General features: G+C 34.0%; 2 protein-coding genes across 4 annotated transcripts in view; both read right to left on the reverse strand.

Annotated features, from left to right (window-relative positions):
* Positions 1-14,502, reverse strand: part of bdg (sodium-dependent transporter bedraggled) — a 76,729-nt gene extending 62,227 nt beyond the window's left edge. For 2 of the 3 annotated variants that reach the window (XM_087416663.1, XM_087416662.1), the window contains exons 1-2: positions 12,593-14,502; positions 176-1,208 (exon numbers count right to left, since the gene is read on the reverse strand). In XM_087416663.1, coding sequence (XP_087272789.1) covers positions 176-1,191 — 1,016 coding nt within the window. In that variant the 5' untranslated portion in view covers positions 1,192-1,208; positions 12,593-14,502. The remainder of the gene's footprint in view (positions 1-175; positions 1,209-12,592) is intronic. The other variant, XM_011059592.2, reaches the window with a different exon arrangement.
* A 2,348-nt stretch (positions 14,503-16,850) lies between these two features.
* On the reverse strand, positions 16,851-20,464 carry Acat1 (Acetyl-CoA acetyltransferase 1). Its single transcript, XM_011059480.2, has 9 exons — positions 20,224-20,464; positions 19,675-19,821; positions 19,472-19,586; positions 19,020-19,213; positions 18,613-18,903; positions 18,330-18,518; positions 18,102-18,259; positions 17,912-18,028; positions 16,851-17,403 (listed from the first exon to the last, which is right to left on the reverse strand). Exons 1-9 carry the CDS (start codon positions 20,248-20,250, stop codon positions 17,115-17,117), a joined length of 1,527 nt encoding a protein of 508 aa, XP_011057782.1. The 5' UTR covers positions 20,251-20,464; the 3' UTR covers positions 16,851-17,114.
* Positions 20,465-21,516: the final 1,052 nt, after the last annotated feature.

Genomic DNA, 21,516 nt, shown 5'->3' on the forward strand with positions numbered 1-21,516 from the left:
AATCAAAAATTTTAGCAATTTATTTGAGCATCCTGCATAATCATTTTAATAATCCAAATAAAATTATTTTCAGATCTATATTTATCAAAATTTTTAGATATTCCAGCAAAATCTTTTCGTGCATAAACTCCTCTTGCGTGAGAAAAGTATGAAAATATAACGACAACAATCATACCTCGTGAGAAAACTGGACGTCGCACAATTGGAAATCAACGGTCTGCAGCGATATTCCTTGAGACTGGTGGATCTATCGATACCAGGAAGCCCATCGGTAAAAGCTGAGTTTAGGTTTGCTCCTTCTGTCCACGATTTACGATGAAACTCTTGAAAGGACCGCCTTTTGCTTCCGCGCTCGAAGGCAACATTTTCCTCTCCGCGTCTCTTGAGAACGATTCTCGTACGAGATTCCGAATCGATAGAAACGATTCTGTCTTTGGGCGAATTATCCTCGAGAAACTTGTTTGAATTCGGCGGAGATTCGTAGACCGAATCGTCCGGTTGAGCATCGTATTCACTTGGCGTGACGGCTTTCGTCTCCTCCACGTCGCTTCTACCGTTCGCTTCCTCATTCGAGATCCTGGACGACTCAAAGGGGTAATTGACCCTGTCTTCTTCCCCTCCGATCAAGAGACTCACGGGAGAGATCATGCAATGCGGGTCGATGTTCTCGTTTCTCGCGCGATCGGAGCAGCTCGTCTCCACTTGGTCTTCGTTGTCGTCGTGTTCAGTGAGGAAATCAAAAGCATTGTTTATCTCTCGCGTCTCATATGTTTCATCCTCATGTCTCAATGTCGAAGTTTCTCTCGTTCTTTCGCAGCTCGATATCGTCGCGTAATCCACCGTGTCCTGCTGAGTTTCTTCGTTAATGCCCGAACAAGTTCTGTGTATCACAGGTTCTAGATTCCTAGTAATATCACGTACCCGCTTGATCGTGTCCGATGAGACCACGTCGATCCTTTTGCGAATCGGTACCACTTGATCGTGACCCAAGGTCACCAGGATATCACCATTATCGGTGCTGTTCAGCACCCGCTCTTGCTGCTTGGTGAGGGAGAGTTTCTGCTCCAGTTTCGGAGGACATACGTCCAACAGATGCTCTTGTTCTTCGGGTGTCGCATCATCCACAGTGACCCGCGACACACATACATCGTTTCCAAGATCAATCAGATCGCCGTCTTCATTGGACGCCATCTTGTGACGATTTACACCTGCAATGATAAAGAGCGCTTCCGTTAATTGATATTAAACGAGAGATATTAATTGACATTAAACCGCTCAAGGACGCAAATCTTTCCTCATTCAATAGTTTAAAAATAATATAGTAAGTTTTTAATTAGTAAGAAATATATTAAAGTATCTCCAATATCATCAGAAAGTTTTACAATTTTATAACCCACGCACATTCTAAATAAAAAATACATTTTCTACTAATTATTAAGAATTAATCTGTTTCTTAGTGCGTATTAAATATTTCCACGTTTGCGATATAAGCTAAAATGTTTAAAAGAATCGCGTATCGTTGATTCACGCGATTTCTAAGTGCTGACTGTGATTACTGATTTAAATAAACTATTACACCTCGAGAGTTATTTAAGATCATCACATTAACTGAAAGAAGTGTGTTATTACAATCTTATGAACCCGTCCTAGATTTATCTGACCTATTCAAGAAATCTTTGGTCGTAAACCGAAGGAACATTCTCTCAACGATTGACCAAATAGAATTGCCTCGCTTGAACCTTCCACAAACATTAAACTCGCTAATTAATTGCGCTTTCTTTAATATCTCTCTCTCTCTCTCTCTCACACACACACACATTCTCTCTGTTTTACGTACAGTTTTCTGTATTTTTATTTTTAAGAATACGCTTCAAAGGAATTTATTCCTATAGACTGCGAAATAAAACAAATTCTCTGCTTCTTTTTTTTCTCTCTCTCTCTCTCTCTCTCTCTGTCTCTCCGTTTCATTCTCTGTCACTCTCTCTCTCTCTCTCTCAGTTTCTCTGCTTTACGTGCACGTTTCTGTATTTTTATTCCTAAGAATATGCTTTAGGAAAATTTATTCCTATAGGGCGCAAAATAAAACGATGTATTTTCTGTCTCTCTTCCTCCTCCCCCTCCCTCTCTCTCTCTCTCTCTCTAATCGACTCACCATTCCGTATATACCGAAGAAAGTTGTGCAAAAATATACCCGCCATATCGCGACCTTGTCACATTCGCAAAATCGTTCGTAAGCTCGTCCACATCAGAAACGACTGAGACCCGAGGAAGAGAAGACAACATTATCATCATAAGTGTTCGTAATCGTTGGCGACAATTAACGACAAGGTACTAATAAATGAGCGATGTGCAATATTCAACGACGAAGAATGACGGCGCACGCGATCAGCTTTCATTTTTTATAACTTCACAACATATAAACCACCCGGTTTCTACTCTTTCGCAACTATCTAATGTATCATCGCCCAACGGGAAACGACGTCAACGCTGGCGTATGCTTAATGCATGACAACGTTTAAATATTTTGCAATATTACTTTGTACATGTGTGGAATATGTATTATGTCTTATCGTGCACGATATGTTCACGATTGAATTACTTTCCATCTAATTTCCAACAATATACGATGCGTCAAGCTTTCCTAACAGTCGTTCTGACCTTTCTTCGCCATTTTTCAATTTCCCCAGCTTTCACCGATTCTCTCTGTATCAGATTCGAAGCGGCTCTGTATTATTAATGGCAAAGCCTCTTCTCTCTTCACTTATCGATCAGAAGTTCGAATGAGAAATCTCGTTTGGTTTTTTTCTCGTATGTCGTTTCAGTTAACGCGAGTACTGAACACGCGTCTTTTTCGGATTCATCAATAAATTGCGTCTACGTACTTGCAACGTATTTTTTTTCCACTATCAAAGTGAAACTTATAAAGTAAAACTCAGAAACAGAATTGATAAGAGATAATGTTTTTTTAAGAACAAAAAATTCTTAATAAAAAGTCGATAAACAGTCAAATTTCGTAATCAAAAATAATCGTTTTGACTTGCATGACGTTAAAAGTAAAGTCAATTTAAACAAAAAATTAAAGTTATTTAATTTTTACTTTTTTTACTTAGTGATGATGTTCTACGATTATAACTTAATTATGATTCTACCCAGGCTGATGAAAAGTTATTTTTCATTTTCTACGCGGACTTCGAAGGAGATCAAAGCGAAACCACATATCGATACTCCTTTATTACGGCATAAATTAGCGACGAATAATGTATTGGCATATTCCGATTTTGTCAGAATAATGTCTAGTCACCGCGAATTAAGAGTGCACGTCGCGCAAACAAGTCACTGTTATATCGATATACATACATGTATATCGATTGAATAATCATCAATTCGTTAGCATACAGCGATGTTATAAGTTCATAATAATCTTGGTATATTTCCGACTGCCGTATACATGCCGTTTTTCTGACAAGATTAATTTTCCCCGGTTCTCCAGCTAATTAACGTCCACGCGCTACGAGTTAATAATACCGAGAAATTAACAAGCTAATTAGCGTCACTACATTCAGCGTTCGAACGTCCGCGAATAGAAACATAAATAAACTATGAATAATCCAATAAAAAGCCTGAAGAAACGATGAATCCACGAGACCGGCCGTTTCAGCCGTCGGCTCGGACTGATTAATTACCGTCAACGCACGTGTATACATACGGGCGTTATGAGTTCACTTGACGTGCACACAAATTTATTCGTCGCCGTTAAACGCTCAGTTAGATCCCGTTCTCACGACCCGCGGCCGGCCAGAAAGCAAACAAATGATGTAATTGTATACAATTACTCGGCCGACGGCTCTCTGTCATTCCGCTCACGTTCAACCGAATTAACAACAGTTGCCGTCGCTTGTCTACTCTCTATGTAAGTGCCAAGACGCTCCGGAATAACAGTGAGGAAACTAATTCGCGTGTATACTCCGAAAAGAAAGCGTCTTCAATTCCAAGTACAAGAAGATCTTTCCCTCGTTTTTAATGAAACGTTTTTAACGAACGAGAACACCCGTTGTTTTTAATTAAAAATTACAGATGAATTTAAAGTTCTCGTTACATCGTTTTACTATCTTAAAGTGACATCAGAAGAGAACATAATACGAAATATATGCGAAATATATTAATATGAAAATATGTATTTTAATGACACGATTCATTTACAATCAATAGAACCGGTTTGTAAAAGCGAAAATTCTCCTTTTGTTATGTTAATTAATGAATATTCATATGTCCGGAAATGAATTATACATAACCACAAACAGAATAAGCTGTGTGTTCACAGCTATGACAAAATGTCAAATTAATAATATTTAGGAATAAATGTGATTTAATTTGTCTCCAAAATAATAAATTTTGGTATATTTTGACAGTTTATTTTATCTATCGCAAGTGTTGTTTTAGCGAAAAATGTTTTTATTCAAATATTAGGTGTTGGAATTAATTCGTAGCGTTTTTTAATGAAAGAATGTTATTTATTTCACATGAGCATTAAAAAATACATTAATGAAAGTACTTCCCATCACTTGTAAAACGCTACGAATTAATTCCAACACCTAATATAATTTGCAAGAATTTTTATTGTAGAGATATGTTTCCTCGCTTTTGACGTCACCCTCTGAGATAGTATAGTGGTAAGTGGACAAGAGCCTTAATGAAAAATATAAATCATGACATAATTGAAACACTAAAAAAATTAAGATTTAATAAATATTTGTTCGAATAGTTCTAAGTAAATATTTACTAAATGCAAACATATATTTATTTAATACAAAAATTATTAATTTGATTTCACTATCACTTTTTATCGAATAAATATTTACGTAAGTAATAAATATTTACTTAGTACTATTATATTAAAAGAAATATGTATAATAAAATTTAGTAGATTTTTTTTCAATGTAGAATTCCAACTTTTTTCTAAATTCTAAAGAATCCCAAACTACTGTTTTTATACTCTTTTTATCGAATTTTATTCCAAATATTTATATCGTATTTTTCCATATTCACAGCTTTAACGAGACCGTGGTTTGTCGAAAAAATTTTCTCGTTCTGTAACGTTATAAAAAAAAAACATGATTAAACGTACCGCCTTGATGACAGATCGTCGTGTACATCGCGTTCGTCAGATGCAATTACCGGAAGGTTAAATATAATCATAATTTCTACACGTAAATTAAGAAAAATCGTCCTTGTTAGCCGGTGAGAAATTGAAAAGCGCGCACGCAAGACATCCCGCTTAAAAACAATAGCAGAATCATTGTTTCGCGAGACTATGAGACTCATAATACTAAACAATAACTAACGTTGTAATTCTTGGAATATTATAAACGTGTTAATGGCGCAAACCAAGAATTATTTTCCTGCACCACTTACAGCCTTATTAATCACAAGTTGCAACACTAATCAATTACGAGTAGAACTCTACGGCTAATAGAGTTAATAACGTATCGCGCGAAGAAAAAAAAACTTGTAAAATTAGCGAGTAATCGTTCAACGTTAAAAATGAAGTTCCGGACATTAGTAATAATTATAATATTATAATATATTTAATTTTCCAATCAATATCGTTTTTGTTCTTCGCAATTAAAAAAGAATTTATATTAATGTGACACATTAAAGCAAAGGTCAGAAATTTGCATCGTTTTACATTGCACAAACATAAACACCATCGTCGGAAATGTAGAAAGATGAAGACCCTTGTTATCTCCAAATAAAAAAGTAGATCCGCCCGTAGCGCTTTCACCGTATGAATTATAGTTTTACGCCTATCCGCGAAAGTCCACTAGCATCTAAAAGTAGCGTCTAATAACTGAGACTGCTGAGAGTGAAGCGAATCGGTCGGATCTCCAACTCGACCGTCTCTTAGAAAAGTCCCGTTGGGAAAGAAAGAATGTCGACGGAACGATCGGCGGCGAGCAATGCGAATAACGCACGCGCTTTACGCTTCGCGCGCGAATATATATAGCGCGAACGGTACTTTCTCGACGGTAATTAACGCAATCCTTGGTGGCTCTATCTCCACGCGGTGCGAGATCGACTTTCCGAGTTCGACTTCCCGCCGCTCCACGCACTGCACCTCGTGACTCATCGCCGTCAACCGTCTCATCGTCACGCAGTGATCAATGAAGGGAGAGAACTATACCGCGAATCGCGCGCCGTTCGTTGAACTTTTAATCGCGCCACGCGGGAGAGCAAGGCGGGTCACACACGCCCGACACGCGCTCGTAACGTCGGCGTGTACAAGGTGTGTCGAAGGTCACATCTCCTTCCGCGAGTGAAAATCACTGGATCGTTAAATTTCATTCCAACAGGGAGTCTCAATTGATAGTTCGACAGCTGAAAGAGGGAAGATGAAAGACTTGAAAAATTGATAGAATCGCTTTCACATCTCGGTTACACGTTCATCCATCACGCGATTTTAATCTATGGTTTATCTTTAACTGTTACTACAATTACTTTCCTGGTGAAAATCTTTTCTTTAAATTTCTCACACAATTTTTCAGGATATTTTTTAGAAGCTGAAATTTTTCAATTGAAAAAGTCTATATTTTCTCCTGGAATATTCTTTATATAAATTCCGAAATATTCCAAGATTACTCATTTTATCATTTCCAAAGAAAATATATAATCTAAAAGAGTAAAGTATTTAAGAGATATTTTTAAGGAATCTTTATAAATTTAAAATATGTAAGATTTTTAAATATAAAAATATTATGAGGTATTACGAGAATTCTTTCACCGGGGTCGTAAATTATTTTCAAATTATTCGAAAGGTATTCCATTGGCAAAGACTGGAGAGGACGGTTTTGCTGAAGTATCTAAAAATTTATCTAGATACAAATCTGAAAATAATTTTGTTGGGCTATTAAAATAATTATTTAAGACTCAAACTTACTCAAACTGATAAAATGATCAATATTGCAAAATTATTCATTAATACTCATCATATTTGAGATTCTTACATCATTCTGGTTAAATTTTAGCAGAAAATTTTTCCTTTTCATATACTTTCGCAGCGCATCTTCCAATGTAGCTTAGGGAAAGTGGATATATAACGTCGGAGACACCCTGTATAGCTTTTTATTGCAGCACGCCAGGAGTCGCTCCCACGTTTCAAGAATGCGCTCACGTCGCACTGGATCGCTTCCTAGCGCGCCTTTTCCGCATCCTCGTGCATTTCAGGCTTCTCATTATCGTCATTCATCGCTATTTCAATTTCAGAAATGCTATCTCGTGAGACGCCGCTATTCACGCCACTCGGAGTAATTTAGAAAAACATTGAAAATTGCTCACTTTACGACGCGCTCGGCCTTATATGGAGTCATTTTGTAGCCTTGATTGTCACACTCCGGCCTACGTTTTACAATCGACTGAACGTAAAAATATCGACATTACACTTTAACACGCGACTCGGATAACAAGTGCTACACAGTTGATGATTTCGTGTCACGAATAAAGCCTCAGAGATGTCTCTTTGTTCAAAGAGGTAACGCCTCCTCATCGAACTACGCCGATGTGTAATTACGTCGTTAAAAATGCATCATTACTGATTAGTTCAAGGTTGCGATAACAAATGCGGGCGGCTTTTAATTATTATAACGCCAAATGACTTAAAAGTTACACATCCATTGTATGTATTTTATGATAATTGATGATATATTTGATGATATATTTGATGATAATTTTTTAAGCAGAATAATTTCATCATCATTTTCCATTTACCGCTTGTGTGATTTTTTTCATGACTAACGAATTTTATTATAATAGAGAATTATGACGATTGCAACCGTTTAAGAATTAAATAGGGCAGCTTATATTGTTTGTTTGTAGAAGCCGTATTCTTATTCTTGATTATCTCATGAAATGTAAAAAAATATATCTCGCGAAATATATAATAAATGTAGATAATTTTTAATTGTACTATAATAATATGACTTGGAAGTCATATCCATATATCTATAATAAATTAATTTTTTTCACGAACAAAAAATTTTTTATAAAAAAATTAAGCGATGACAACCGCTTAAAGTGTAATTTATATAAATAATAATCTATTCAGAAACTATCTTCTTCTTATTTTTGAGCATTATTTTAAAATGTTGAAATATATCTTGCGATAATAAATATGTGCAACTTTTAATCATTGTATTAATATAAAAATGACTTGAAAATTACACATATTTATAATTTTTAAGTATCAATAATTTCATTAATATTTTCTATTTATTGCTTGTAACATTTTCATGAACAAAAATTCTATTATAGGGAATTAAATGATGATTACGGCCATTTAACAATTAAACAGTTTGCGTTTATTCGATCTTTCATCTATTCAAAAGATGTATTTTTCCTCTTAAGCTCCTAAATATCGCATGAAATGTAAAAATATATCTTGATAAATCACAATTACTTATTAAAATCGCATTTACTTGATAAATTCCGCAATTAGCCAGAGTAACTAATTATAAAACAAATGCAGTCACATTGCGTTAAAGAAGCACAACAGAATGATAGATAAAAAATTGTCTTGTTTTTATTACTTAAAAGGTTGTACACTTATCGAAAAATATTCTAATGAACTTCCACTTTGAATTTAGAAAAGAAATAATGAAGTTACGGAACGTTTCAAAGAAATTGTTCGACGCTCGGATAATACTCAAGTTTTAGTGTATGAATCACTGACATGGAATGAATACGGTTGCTATTTCTCGGGTTTTCGACCGGAGGCTCCGGCTTTTTGAATGAATTTCCGGTTTTCCGGCAGATGAAATAAATCTTGGACTAATCACTCTTGAATTTTGATGATCTTTTTTTAAATTTGTGCGTCGATTTTTTTGCAGAAGAAATTTTTTTAATAGAAAGAGCTACGAGAAAATATCAATTTTAATGTAGCAATCGAATCTCCGGATAGTGAGATTTTTGGCAAGAAAATTTCTAGTTCATTTCTAGTAGAAAAATTAAAAGGCACCCATGGTTGTGGCCATCAAAGAATGTTACCGCCTGCATCTACCTGATTCCAAAAAATCTTTTATGTAGGTATATTTGAAAAGAAAAAAACTTAGAGAGCAAAAAGGTCTAAACCAGTTCCACCAACGTAAAAATTAACTTTAATCTCAGTTTAACTTATTTTTCTAATTTTTAGAATCTTGACAATCGTCAGAAAGATTTTTAACGATAAAAACATTTTTTTCCTATATTTTTTCCTATATTTTTTATATTTAAAAAATTCATATTAAAAAAAATTTTTTTAAGTTTATTGCTTAAAAGAATACATTTGATGTTACGTTTATTACTTAAAATATATTCTTTAATTCATAAAGAATGAAGCTTGAAAATAAAAACAATTAAAATGTGTGAATATAAATATTATAAAAGACAGAGTTTTATTGTCACTCTTATAATTCATTTCTTTAAAATTTTCATTTTTACCGTAAAATAAAAATGATTATTTTAAGTTTAGAAGAGAGAATATAAACTCAATCTTGAGATAAAACGAATCCAGAATAATAAACTATATCCAAAATACATAGCTCATTAACATTAAATAATCATAAAAGCTTTATGTCGGAGTTTCGTCACTCCTCGGGAAATTACATTTTTCGAAAGTCCGACAAAGAACGAAAATGCGAAGAGCCGTTCATAAACAAAACAGTCGTGACGGCAATTTCAATAACGACTGCAGAACTTTTGACCGTTTCGATCTCCGCGTCAGACTCAAATATTTAGTTTCGGTACATTGAGCAAATAGTGCACGCAGTTGGATCGCGATCGTAAACATTGAAAATACGTGCAACAACGAAATGATAAACAAAGTATTATCTGCTGCGTTTTCAATTCCATAACTCGCTACTTTCGCGAGTAATTGCGCTCATTGTGGTAATTAAGAAATTGCTATTAGAAGCATCACAAAAATACATAAATAAATTTATATGAGATATGAAGTATGAAATGCAATGTTAGCAAAATAAGAGATATGATGTTAAAAGTAATCTTCTTTAAAAAATCCAATCTAACGTCATAAATAATTTAAGGATGTATTACATATATTTTCAAAATAATGAAGAAGTTATTAAAACATTACAGCTTATTTTAGACCGCATTTAAAAATAATAAAAAATTTAGCCACTATTCTCTATCTAGATCAGGACTTATTTCAAAATAAGAAATACTATTTTTTTAAAGAATGTGTAAAATGTCAATTTGAGCAGGGCAGTTATACATGTACGAATTTATTTTATTGGAGGTGTAAATAAATGTCTTCAATATAAACGTTTTAAATAATTTTAATTTATGACACACAGTAAACCTGCAAATCTATTGATAGTATATGAATGATTATGGTTTGCTGCATTTTGGTAATCGCATGTAAGTAAAAATAAGTGATAATAAACTAATTATAATTAATTTATTAGAAAAAAAGAATGTTTATAGCCCGTTCTTGCTTATTGTTTTATCTAATTATTGTTTTATCTAATTGATCATGAAATCAGATGTATGAGAAATTGACCATATTATATCATTGTAACACGACATTTTATTATGAATTTTTGAACTGAAGAGGACCCACAACTGAGGATCGAAACATTTATATTAAAGACATTTATGTATACCTTCACTAAAATAAATTCACATATATATAACTGTGCCTGACTCAAATTGGCATTTCATAACTTCTTTGATTTATTCTTCAGAGCCTAAATTTAATTTTCTTTAACTATTTTTTTAATCTGTGCTTCAATAGAAATGTATGGAAACGTATTATAAAATAAGGATATAAATCTCAATTTTTTCATAGAATATTGTCATTTTTTAATACAATTTGTCATTGTTTCTTTTTATTTAAATTTATAACGATAAAAATAATATCAAATAAAGTGAAACTTAACAAGAATGTGTTATTTAAGAAAACTAAGAAATATTAGGTGTTGGAATTAATTCGTAGCGGTTTACAAGTGATGGGAAGTACTTTCATTAATGTATTTTTTAATGCTCATGTGAAATAAATAACATTCTTTCATTAAAAAACGCTACGAATTAATTCCAACATAATAGATTGTTAACAAACACAACTTTCACATGTATATAGTTTATTTAAAGTATAAATTAACGTATTTTTGTAAAATAGATATAATACATCCTTCAAAAATGATCAACGTATGTATGAATGATTTCTGGAAATACTTGAAAGTTGGTATTTGACTTTCGTTTGAGAGCAAATATAGAGCAAACATGGATTTTATTTCCCGGAAGGAGGGTTTTAGAGTCTAAATCTCAACAAGGGCAATTAAAATTTAGACGAAAGACAGATTGTGTGTTGCCTCTGTGAAAATTTAAAGATGTGCTGCGTTGGATTTCATCAGTCTTTAGGATCATCGAGGCGGCACTCGAAGGTCAACCACTTCCGAGCGTCTTTACTGGCGCATACATCTGGTTGTTAAAAGTATATATAAATGCAACTCAGGAAATTCAATTTCCTTTTTAAGCGTGCGTAATTTAATATTTTTTTCTCTTTCCTTTGGAAGAACGCACGTCGTAACTCTTGCAATTTTTTATCACGATACCTTTATTGTAAATAATCGAAATCCCTACAAGCCACTTTGAAAGAAACTTTGTATTGTACTAAATATTACAGAAATTATGTATCATAAAAATAAAAATATTTCAAGACCGAAAGAACTTCGCAATCACTGTCGTCACCATTCATTTATCAATTGTGAAAAAATAATATAGACATAATCTCGGGTTTGACATTTAAGCGAACATTGGAACTTTTTAATCTTACATTACTCACGTACTTTTTCAAATGTAATAATTCACGTGGGACGTTTCTTTCATATTAAATCTCAATTTTCTTCGTTCTCTTTGGTAATTTATAATCAAATAAAGACTCTGATAATATTCTATACATCCTTTAAATAAACATAAACACAAAAATATTTTTTTTTAATTATGAAACAATTAGCGCTAAATGTAATAATGTATAATATAAATAGCATTCATATATTTAATAAATTTGTATGTTCTGAATATTCGCGAATGAAGAGTTAAAGAAGATGAGTAGCTTCTCGTAGATCATTCCAGCAATATTGCAGTAACATTACAAATATTACAGCAATATTATTGCAAGCTTCTATGCTGTACGGGTTATTTTATTAATATCGTAACTCCGTATAAATTCAATACGTCCTTTAAATTCTATTTTTAAATAAAACTGAAGAAACCGATCAGCACAAAGCGTAGGAGGTTGCATTTCGATTTCATCGAAAAAAAGGATAATTTATAATCAACGAAGCTCGTTGCTCGCAAAAAATTTATTATATGCTTCTGGAATAGCCCGAGTAAAATGCATAAAAAATTATTGTTAATAATTTCTGTTGCTTTCTGACGCACGGTTTTTCCATAGAGAGAGAAAAAAAGAGAACGACTGTTCTCTCTTGCGTCATTCTTGGAGAGGTCGAGTCGCGCAATGCTGCGACTAGTCGAGAGTCACTCTCGCCGTTCGCGTATGTATATAGATACGTGTTCGTACATTTCGATTTCTATTTATACATACCTGCGTGTCACTCGTGGGACGTCCAGAGGTGATCACGTAGCGCAGAAGGTCCGCGTGGCGAGTTGTACCGAAGCGGACCGAAGGGCAGCTGGCATTTGTCGGATTGGAAGAAAAGACAACGAACGGGTTCCTTCCCTCGTTGTTCCCTTATTGTCCGCTCGCTTGTCCGCCCGGTCGAACCGGGCGCGGACACGTACGCGTGCGCGTGCACGCACCACGCACGCACGCACGCACGCACGCACGCGGGCGCGATAATTCACGGGTTTAAATCACGGTCATTCCACTCGCGCACGACCTTGTTCGAGAACCGTATAAAAATCGTATAGCGACGCAACAGCATATAGTTTTCGTCACCATTCTCGTTGCATGACCGCTTTTATGACCCCTCTATCCCCGCCCTTTCTCCACCCGCTCCCTTTCCTGTTCTTGAACTCGACTCAGGAAAGTGGCGATCTTTCTCTCTCTCTCTCTCTCTCTCCCTCTCTCTCTCTCTCTCTCTTTCTGTCTCCCTTCCCCTCGCTCTTTCTCTCTCTTTTTCTCTCTCTTTACAAAGGCGAGGTAAAACTTAGCTATGCAACTTGTGATACTTGAATTCTCGTCATCTGTACTTATCTCATATTTTGTATTCTATTTTTATTTTATTTGATTTTATTTTCAAGTTTATACATGTATGATTTTCTTTCTTCTTCGCAATTAAATTGTATTGTAAATCTTCTTTGTTCTTTATATCACTTTTATTTCAACTTGCTCGTTCTTAGAAGACAGTTCTAGAATACTAACAAGTGCTCCCTCTCTCTCTCTCTCTCTCTCTCTCTCTCTCTCTCTCTCTCTCCCTCTCTTTCTCTCTCAAGTGAAATCACTCTCAAGAAATCCTGTTCGCTCGAACTTCTCTCATCAAGATAAGAGATTCTTCCAGATTCTTCTCTCAAATTCAAAGAGATTTTTTTTTCGCTCTTTTGTTCTCTACATCTCTCGCTCAAAATCCCGTTTCGGTTCAGAGTTCTTTCCCGACGCAAAGCTGAAAGCTCCCGAAAAATCTACGCCGGCTAGCGTGATTGTGCTTACCATTCAAGCATTGTAATTAAAAAAATAACGCGATTCGCAGTCACTTCTCGCGTCGCAAGTACACGACGCGTCAACGGAGACGCGATCGATCGATTCGCGCGCTCGATCTCCGGTAGGAGACCTTTCTCGCTTCGATTAACATTTGCCACGTTCACCTCGATAACAAAACCGGGTCGGGCGAGGGTGACTCATACCAACCGGTGAGTCTCGCGGTCGACGAACGCGGTGAATTTTATTGTGTCCCTTGCCTCGGCCGGATTCGGCAATCACGGCAGTCACGCGAATTGAAGGCCGGAGGGATGTCGATCGATAACGAAATCGATAATATATAATAAAGTATTACTTCACTCCGGATCCATCACAATTGACAACAGTTCTCAGAGACACCTTTAGGAACTTCGGAGTAAACAATTTCCCGTGGATCCGATCGAGGACGGTTTCCCCCCTTTTTTTTCTTTCGTTCTCTCTTTATTACTTTTTTTCGCTATTATTCAAATGCAGTCGCGAGACGCGAAAATCCAAACTCGCGATGCACTCGCGAGACGCGCGCGAGAGATACTCGCCCCTTCGCCGGCGATTCGCTTGGAGAGACGATCCGCTCGTCTCTCTCTCTCTCCCCTTTCGTGTTTTTTCTCTCTCCCTCTCCCTCTTTCTTTCCTCCGTCCCCTTTCTCTCGCACACTTATTTACTCTCCTTCTCTGTCGACTCGTTCCTCCCCTCCCCTCTCTTTCTCTCTCCCTCTTTGTCCTCCAAGTTTTTCTCCCTTGTCGTCTTTCCCCTTCGTTCCTCCCCCCTCAAATTCAACTCTTTCTTCCTCCCCTTTGTATCTGTCGATCTTCTCTCGTTTTTTTTTTTCTTTCCTTCTAGCGCAACGAGCGCGTGCCACGCAACAGCTCTATGGGTTTTAAGACGAGTACTTCACGGTGCCCATGTAAGGCACGCACTGAGGAGGAACGAGCTGCCGACTGCGAGCAACGGACTGCAAGTCCGCATTCGTCCGTTCACCAATTCAACCGCCGATCCACGCACCCACACGCACGCACGCGCGAAGTGGCGGAAGGGGAAAAATAAAGAGAGAAAGAGAGAGATCGCGGGTCCGGTCTATCGTAGAGAAAGGGAGAACGAGAATGTCCGAGAGAGGGAGAGAGAGAGAGAGAGAGAGAAATGCAAGGATCTGAAGGTGGAGGATGGGAATGGGGAAGGGAAAGAGGGTTGGAACGAAAGAAACAGGTAAGAAGCCGAGACGGACGCAAGAATCGAGAGACAGAACTGTTGCTCCAATGATATCGTTGACCCTCGTGACACTTATTGTAGAGTATCGATCGATGTTTAAGAATGCGATTACCAATAGAATGTGTATTAGATATCAATTAGAATCATAAATAAACACGTGAGGGATAGCGTAAAGCGATCCAGAGTGCCAAGTGCACTTGTATTATATTAGATAATTAGTGCATTTTAAAAATTCTTATGTATGAAATTGTGAAATTTGCAAAGTTAAATGTAAAAGCGTAACATGAATATTTCGAACGATTCAATGTCCAATATAATAACATTGTTATATTGTATTATTTAATAGAGTATATGTATTATTTAAATTGGCAAAGTTAATTATGTCACTGCATTTAGATACTTTATATGGAGAAATCTTTTTAATATTTTAACTGTTATGTGTACCAAAAAAAGTACACAATTAATAAGAAACTGTGTGTATCATTTTTGGACACACATAAAAAAACTTTTATTTTAATAAAACAACATAGTCTTGTTCTCTCATTTTTATATATTTATTAAACTAAAATAAAGTTTTTTTTTTTTTAACAAAGTGGATTAGTTTTCTGAATCAAATTATTATAGTTTAAAAGAAACAGTAACTAAAATTTTAATATGCACTAATCCAGAGTAATGCGGCCGAATTCACTATTAGAATCCACCAAGAAAATGTATTCTTAGTTGATTGAACGATAGACGCTTTGAGATTCAAAATGAATTCGCGAAATACTTTGCAATTTATTTATAATTACTTACAAGTATTTAGTTTTGCTAATTTAATAAAAGCATCCCGATCGATGAGCGTTCCTTTCGAAATCTCGATACCTGCCGGAAAAAGAGCGTTTGACTGATATCTGTGAGAGACAGGAAAGATTGACAGATAGGAACGGAGAGAAAAGCGAAAAGAAATAAATCACATCGATGTAAATTGTTCGCGTATTCTCTTTCGCACAAAAACAATGTAGGTCTCTATCGTCACATCACATACGATTCTATCATCGCAGCGCTAGAGATTGTATTGAAATTTTGTATTCATGTGCGTCGAATTTCGAATTTATTGGGATTATACCGATTTTTCGATTCTGTATTTAAATAATTTGAAGCATCGCTTGGTCCGATACAGAGGAAATGATTATCGAGATTTTAACTTGTTGAATAACTATAGTCCGATATAACTATAATAATTTAATTTGTGAATAGCAATCGACAACAGAATTGTGGAAACCTCGCATCGCATTATTTTTTGGTTTCTTTGTTATAAAAGCAAGGTAGAGAGAGAAGACGAAACATTGTGAAGAGAAAGAGTGGAGAGAGAGAGAGAGAGAGAGAGAGAGAGAGAGAGAGAGAGAGAGAAATAAAAAGAGAGAACGGATGCGAAGGCGGATATGGAAGCTCGAGATTGGTTGAGCCTCGGGTCCAGCCATGCCATTTGCGGACAATCACAAGACCCTGTCACAACTCAAGGGTGCAACCATAGCCATAAACTTACAACCTACATGCACGATTAAATATAAATGAGATTAATAAAACAGAAAAGAAACGTAGAAGATTTTCAATAAAAGTTATTTGTTCGGAAAAGGTAAACAGATTTGTAATCCTTTATATATATATATATATATTTGATTAAAGAAAAGATTTGGAGAAATTTTATTAATCATAATTAATGTTAGAACTATCAGTCTTTAAAAGGAATTTGTTTTATCAATTATAATTAAAAAATATTTGATAGATTCTTAATAGCCTATGTAAATTGTAATTTTGATGCAACAGATCTTATATTAATCATAAAAATATCTTTTAAAACATATGATACGTGATTTATTAATGTCAAAATACATTAAAATATTAACCTGATAGAACAATTTGGTAAATAGAATTATATTCACCAGTGCTAAAAAAAAAGTATGAGGAACGATTATCTTCGTTCGTGTAGATTTTTTTATTGAATGATATTATTGTTGTACAAAATGTTATAAAAATATTTTTTTGAAGTTTTTCGAATTTTATCAAAATGATATAATCTGTGTAAACTAAACATGTGATTTTTTCTATATATTTTACACATATTTAATAATATGTATATGTATATCTTATTATATATACAAAATAAAATTTTATTACATGGCATATATAATAAAATTGACATTTGAACGAATGTAACAATAGAACAAGTTTTAACATCTTATTAATGTGTACATTTATCTTTCCTTGAAACCAATTCATCAAGTCTCCTTTCTAACAAGTCGGCATCTAACCGATGTTTGCACAGATACTGACCTTCTAAAAAGAGGACTGGTATATCATACTTATACAACTGGAAATACTGTTCGTTTCCTTGAGCAGCTATATCAACTTCTTCCAAATGATAACGACTGGCGAAATGTAAACGCAGTTCGTTCTTTAAAACGTCGCAAAGCAGACACGGGCTCTTTGTGTACAATGTTAATTTTGGTGGAGAAGATATCGGATGAGACCTAAAAATCATATAACATGCTTCCACTTTTGAGAGATCTCCTTTGCACATTACAATTCAACATAAAAGTCAAGAAAATTAATCAAGTTACTGATGTAAAACAGTTTATTTCTATACATTCATACAACAAAATATATAATGCAACGAGACATGTGCAGTACAATAAAATGTATAATAAAAATATATCGTAAAAAATTTTTAAATACTTCTATGTATTCAAAAGCCATTCTATATATATATATATATATATATCGTAGAAAAGTGTAAAATACTCTATAAAACAATAATCTTATACAAATAAGAAAAGCTTTTCAGTTACAGTATTTTAACAACTAGTTAACAATTATACAATACAGTACTTTAATAACGTACCGTTTAGTATAAAAATAACTGCTTTTTTTTATGTACATATAATAACATATAATATAATTCATATTATCGCGATATTAAAAATAGATTGTCCAGTTTGTGCAAATGGAAATGGCATCCGTGATAATCTTCGAACTTACAATTTTTCAATCAGGATTGATGACGCTCCACCACCCCCGTTGCAAATTGATGCGACGCCTTTTTCTCCAGCCTTAAGTGCATGCGCCAAGTGTACTACGATACGTGCTCCTGACATGCTATAAAGTTTATATTAATTTTATAATACGCATTAAGGTGTACGAAACAATAAAATGTATTCAAATAACTCACCCTATGGGATGTCCAAGTGAAACAGCACCACCGTGAACATTTACCTTGGCAGGATCAATGTCGAGTAATTTCTGATTTGCCACAACCACCGCGCTAAATGCTTCATTGATTTCCCACAGAGCTATATCATTCTTATTAACCCCAGCATTTTGAAGCAGCTAAAGACATGAAAACAAAAATTTTAGTATTTTCCTATTATAAAAAATTAATATCAATAGAAGAACTCACCGATGGCACTGCAAAAGCCGGTGCAATTGGAAAATCTATAGGATCCGTTGCCGCATCCTGAAAAGCGACAATCCTAGCCAAAGGCTTGAGATTCAATTTTTGAGCGACATCACTGGTCATCAAGATTAAAGCAGCAGCACCATCATTTAGAGTAGACGCGTTTCCAGCTGTCACTGTACCATTCTCTTTCTGCACATACAAATAAGAATACATATGTAGAGGAAGTATATATTAAACAAAAACTTTAAATACAAATAAATTAGTAAAGTATGTACAACTTTACCTGAAAAACTGTATTCAATTTGCTAAACTTCTCGAAGTTGACTCTTTTATATTCTTCATCTGTAGTAAAACTTACATCTGGTTTGCCCTTTTTTTGAGGCACGTTAACAGATACAAGTTCATCTTTAAATACATTATTATCATAAGCTGCTGCACTGCGTTTGTAACTGCTGATGGCATATTCATCTTGTTGCTGACGAGTAATATTAAATTTTTTAGCCGTGTTTTCAGTACAGTTACCCATGTGACATTTATTGTAAACATCAGTCAATCCATCGAACACAATTCCATCCTGTTAAATTTTTTTATGTTAATCATTTGTATAAATGTAAATGTATAGACATTTTTGTTTTGTAACGATACATATATAGAAATTAATAGGAAAAATAAATACAGGGATTACTCAACCTCAAGTTTTACTCCACCATATGACGTCTCACCACGTGATAAATAATATGGCACATTAGACATAGATTCCATACCACCGGCTAAAACAATATCTTGATGACCACATTGTAGAGACTGGGAACCTAACATGACACTTTTCATGCCACTTGCACAAACTTTGTTTACTGTTGTACATATTGTTGATGTTGGAAGACCTAATAACAAATATATTAAATTTCATTAATATTTTATAAAATATTTTTCTTTTAGGAGATGCAGTCAACACAAACGTTATTCTATTCTTCTCGGCAATGAATAATTAAATAAAACAACATATGTGTAAATTGTCTCCTAAACGGAAAATAGCCATAATAAATTTTAACATTTTTCTATGCAATTTGTCCAAAAATTTTGTTATTATTGTAAAAATTTGTAAAATATAACTATTAAAAAAATGAATGCATTTTCAATACCTGCAAATAATGCAGCCTGCCTCGCTGGTGCTTGACCCAAAAAAGCTTGACAAACGTTGCCCATATATATCTCTTTAACTTGTTCTTTGGCAATACCAGCTCTTTCAATAGCTGCCTGAAAAAAATAATTTAATTACTAATCACTTACATTGTATTATATGATTAAATATAAATATTAATTATATGTTTCCATGAATCCTTACTTGTATAGCTACCGCACCAAGCTTAGTAGCTGACATGCTTGACAGAGAGCCAAGGAATGAACCCATTGGGGTACGTACAGCACTAACTATCACAACATCATTTAATTTGACCTTCGAACTGTACAAACGCTTGCTCATAAAATTCATCTGAAAAAAATCATTTAAACAAAATTTCCTGTATATCTTTAATTAAACTTAAAAATTAAATCTTTTTAAAACTTATAAAAAACATGTATTAAAATTATAAAAGTCATACTTGATATAAATAACAAATTACTTTATCTGATATATGATTATAATGCAAAGTAGATTACATATAAAGTAGATTACGTATAAAAGTAACACAATGTGCTTTATAATTATAACTAAAAAAAAATCGAAATGTATATAAATCAAAAAGCAATTTTAATTAATCCCCAAGCAGAACAAGTCATTATGAAATCAAAATGATGTCAAAATAATTCCAAAATAATCATTAAAATTTTTCAATCATTTTCGATTCATTTTAATGTCATTTTGACTTGTTGTTTTGCTTGGGTCGTTACTTACTTTAGTTAATCTTGTTATAGTCGCCATAATAATAATAGATTTATTAAAATAGAAATATCTTATCTCTTAATGTACAGTCGCTTAGAGGTTACTATCAGCATAAAACAACGCAAAATGGTGTTTCTTGAGATCTATTTTTTATTGCTGTACTTTGAACCGGTGCAATAAGTTGAAGCGAAACAAATACAATATATGTTTGTGTCACTTCATCTTATTGCACTGTATCAGTTCAGAAAGTGTAGCAATAAAAAACAGATGTTTGGTTACGTTACCGACAAGATACTATTAAGGTGACTGTTCATGCTGACGCTCATTTTCAGTCAAAATAGATCACGTGATCAAAATTGACGCTTGATATTCGTCAATTTCTATCACGAGACTTATTTTGACACTGAAAATGAGCGTCGAACGTCAACATGAAAAGGTACCTTTAGAGATGGTCGACATTTATGAAAGTCGCGTGTCTGTTAAAATTTAAGTGATCAAGAATAAGAAATTAATAATATGTACTAATTTTATGATTTATTAGTTTCTTAGACATGTACATATGTTTAAAACTTAATAATACTCGATTTTTATTTAAAACTATGATTTTAATCGTTTTAATGATGTTATCATTCGAGTTTGATTATCAATATCGGAGATGATAACTGGAGAGAAAAAATTATAATTTTTCGGCAATACATTGTATATATAAGATATTATAGCATTAAAAGTATGCATACTTATTTATACAGTATTTATATAATAAAAAAATCACAAATTTAATAATGTATTATGAAAATATTTATGTCAATAGACATAAATTTTTATTAATTGTCAGTAATGTTATCGTTCTTCAATTATCTCCGGGCCCCATTAATAATCATGAACATTTGCTCAGAACCGACGACCTTTAAAACAGCTATCTCGTCAATGCAGCCGGTCACGGATAAATTTTCGAGACCATCGATGGGAAATGGGATCCCAGGAGTTCAGGGATAATTGCAGAATGATGACATTATCAATAATTGATACAAATTTACGATTTTACTACATGAATAAGTATACTTTTAAAGATATGCGTTTAAGCATGTAAGATGTTATTGTAATGAGCTCCTATGTCTTTTGTAAAATTCGACGATACCACTTGCTGGTCGATCCAGAATATATGGATGGATTCCCTCATTCATTACAACTATATTTTGTCCTTTGATTACAACCGAGTTAAAATTCATATTCAACATGGAAAGCATCTGATAAAGCACTTCATCAGATAATGTATCATTCGAATTAACAGCAAAACAAATCAGT

This window comes from Acromyrmex echinatior, chromosome 2 (assembly GCF_024713525.1).
Source record: "Acromyrmex echinatior isolate Ae372 chromosome 2, ASM2471352v2, whole genome shotgun sequence".
Classification (NCBI taxonomy): domain Eukaryota; kingdom Metazoa; phylum Arthropoda; class Insecta; order Hymenoptera; family Formicidae; genus Acromyrmex; species Acromyrmex echinatior.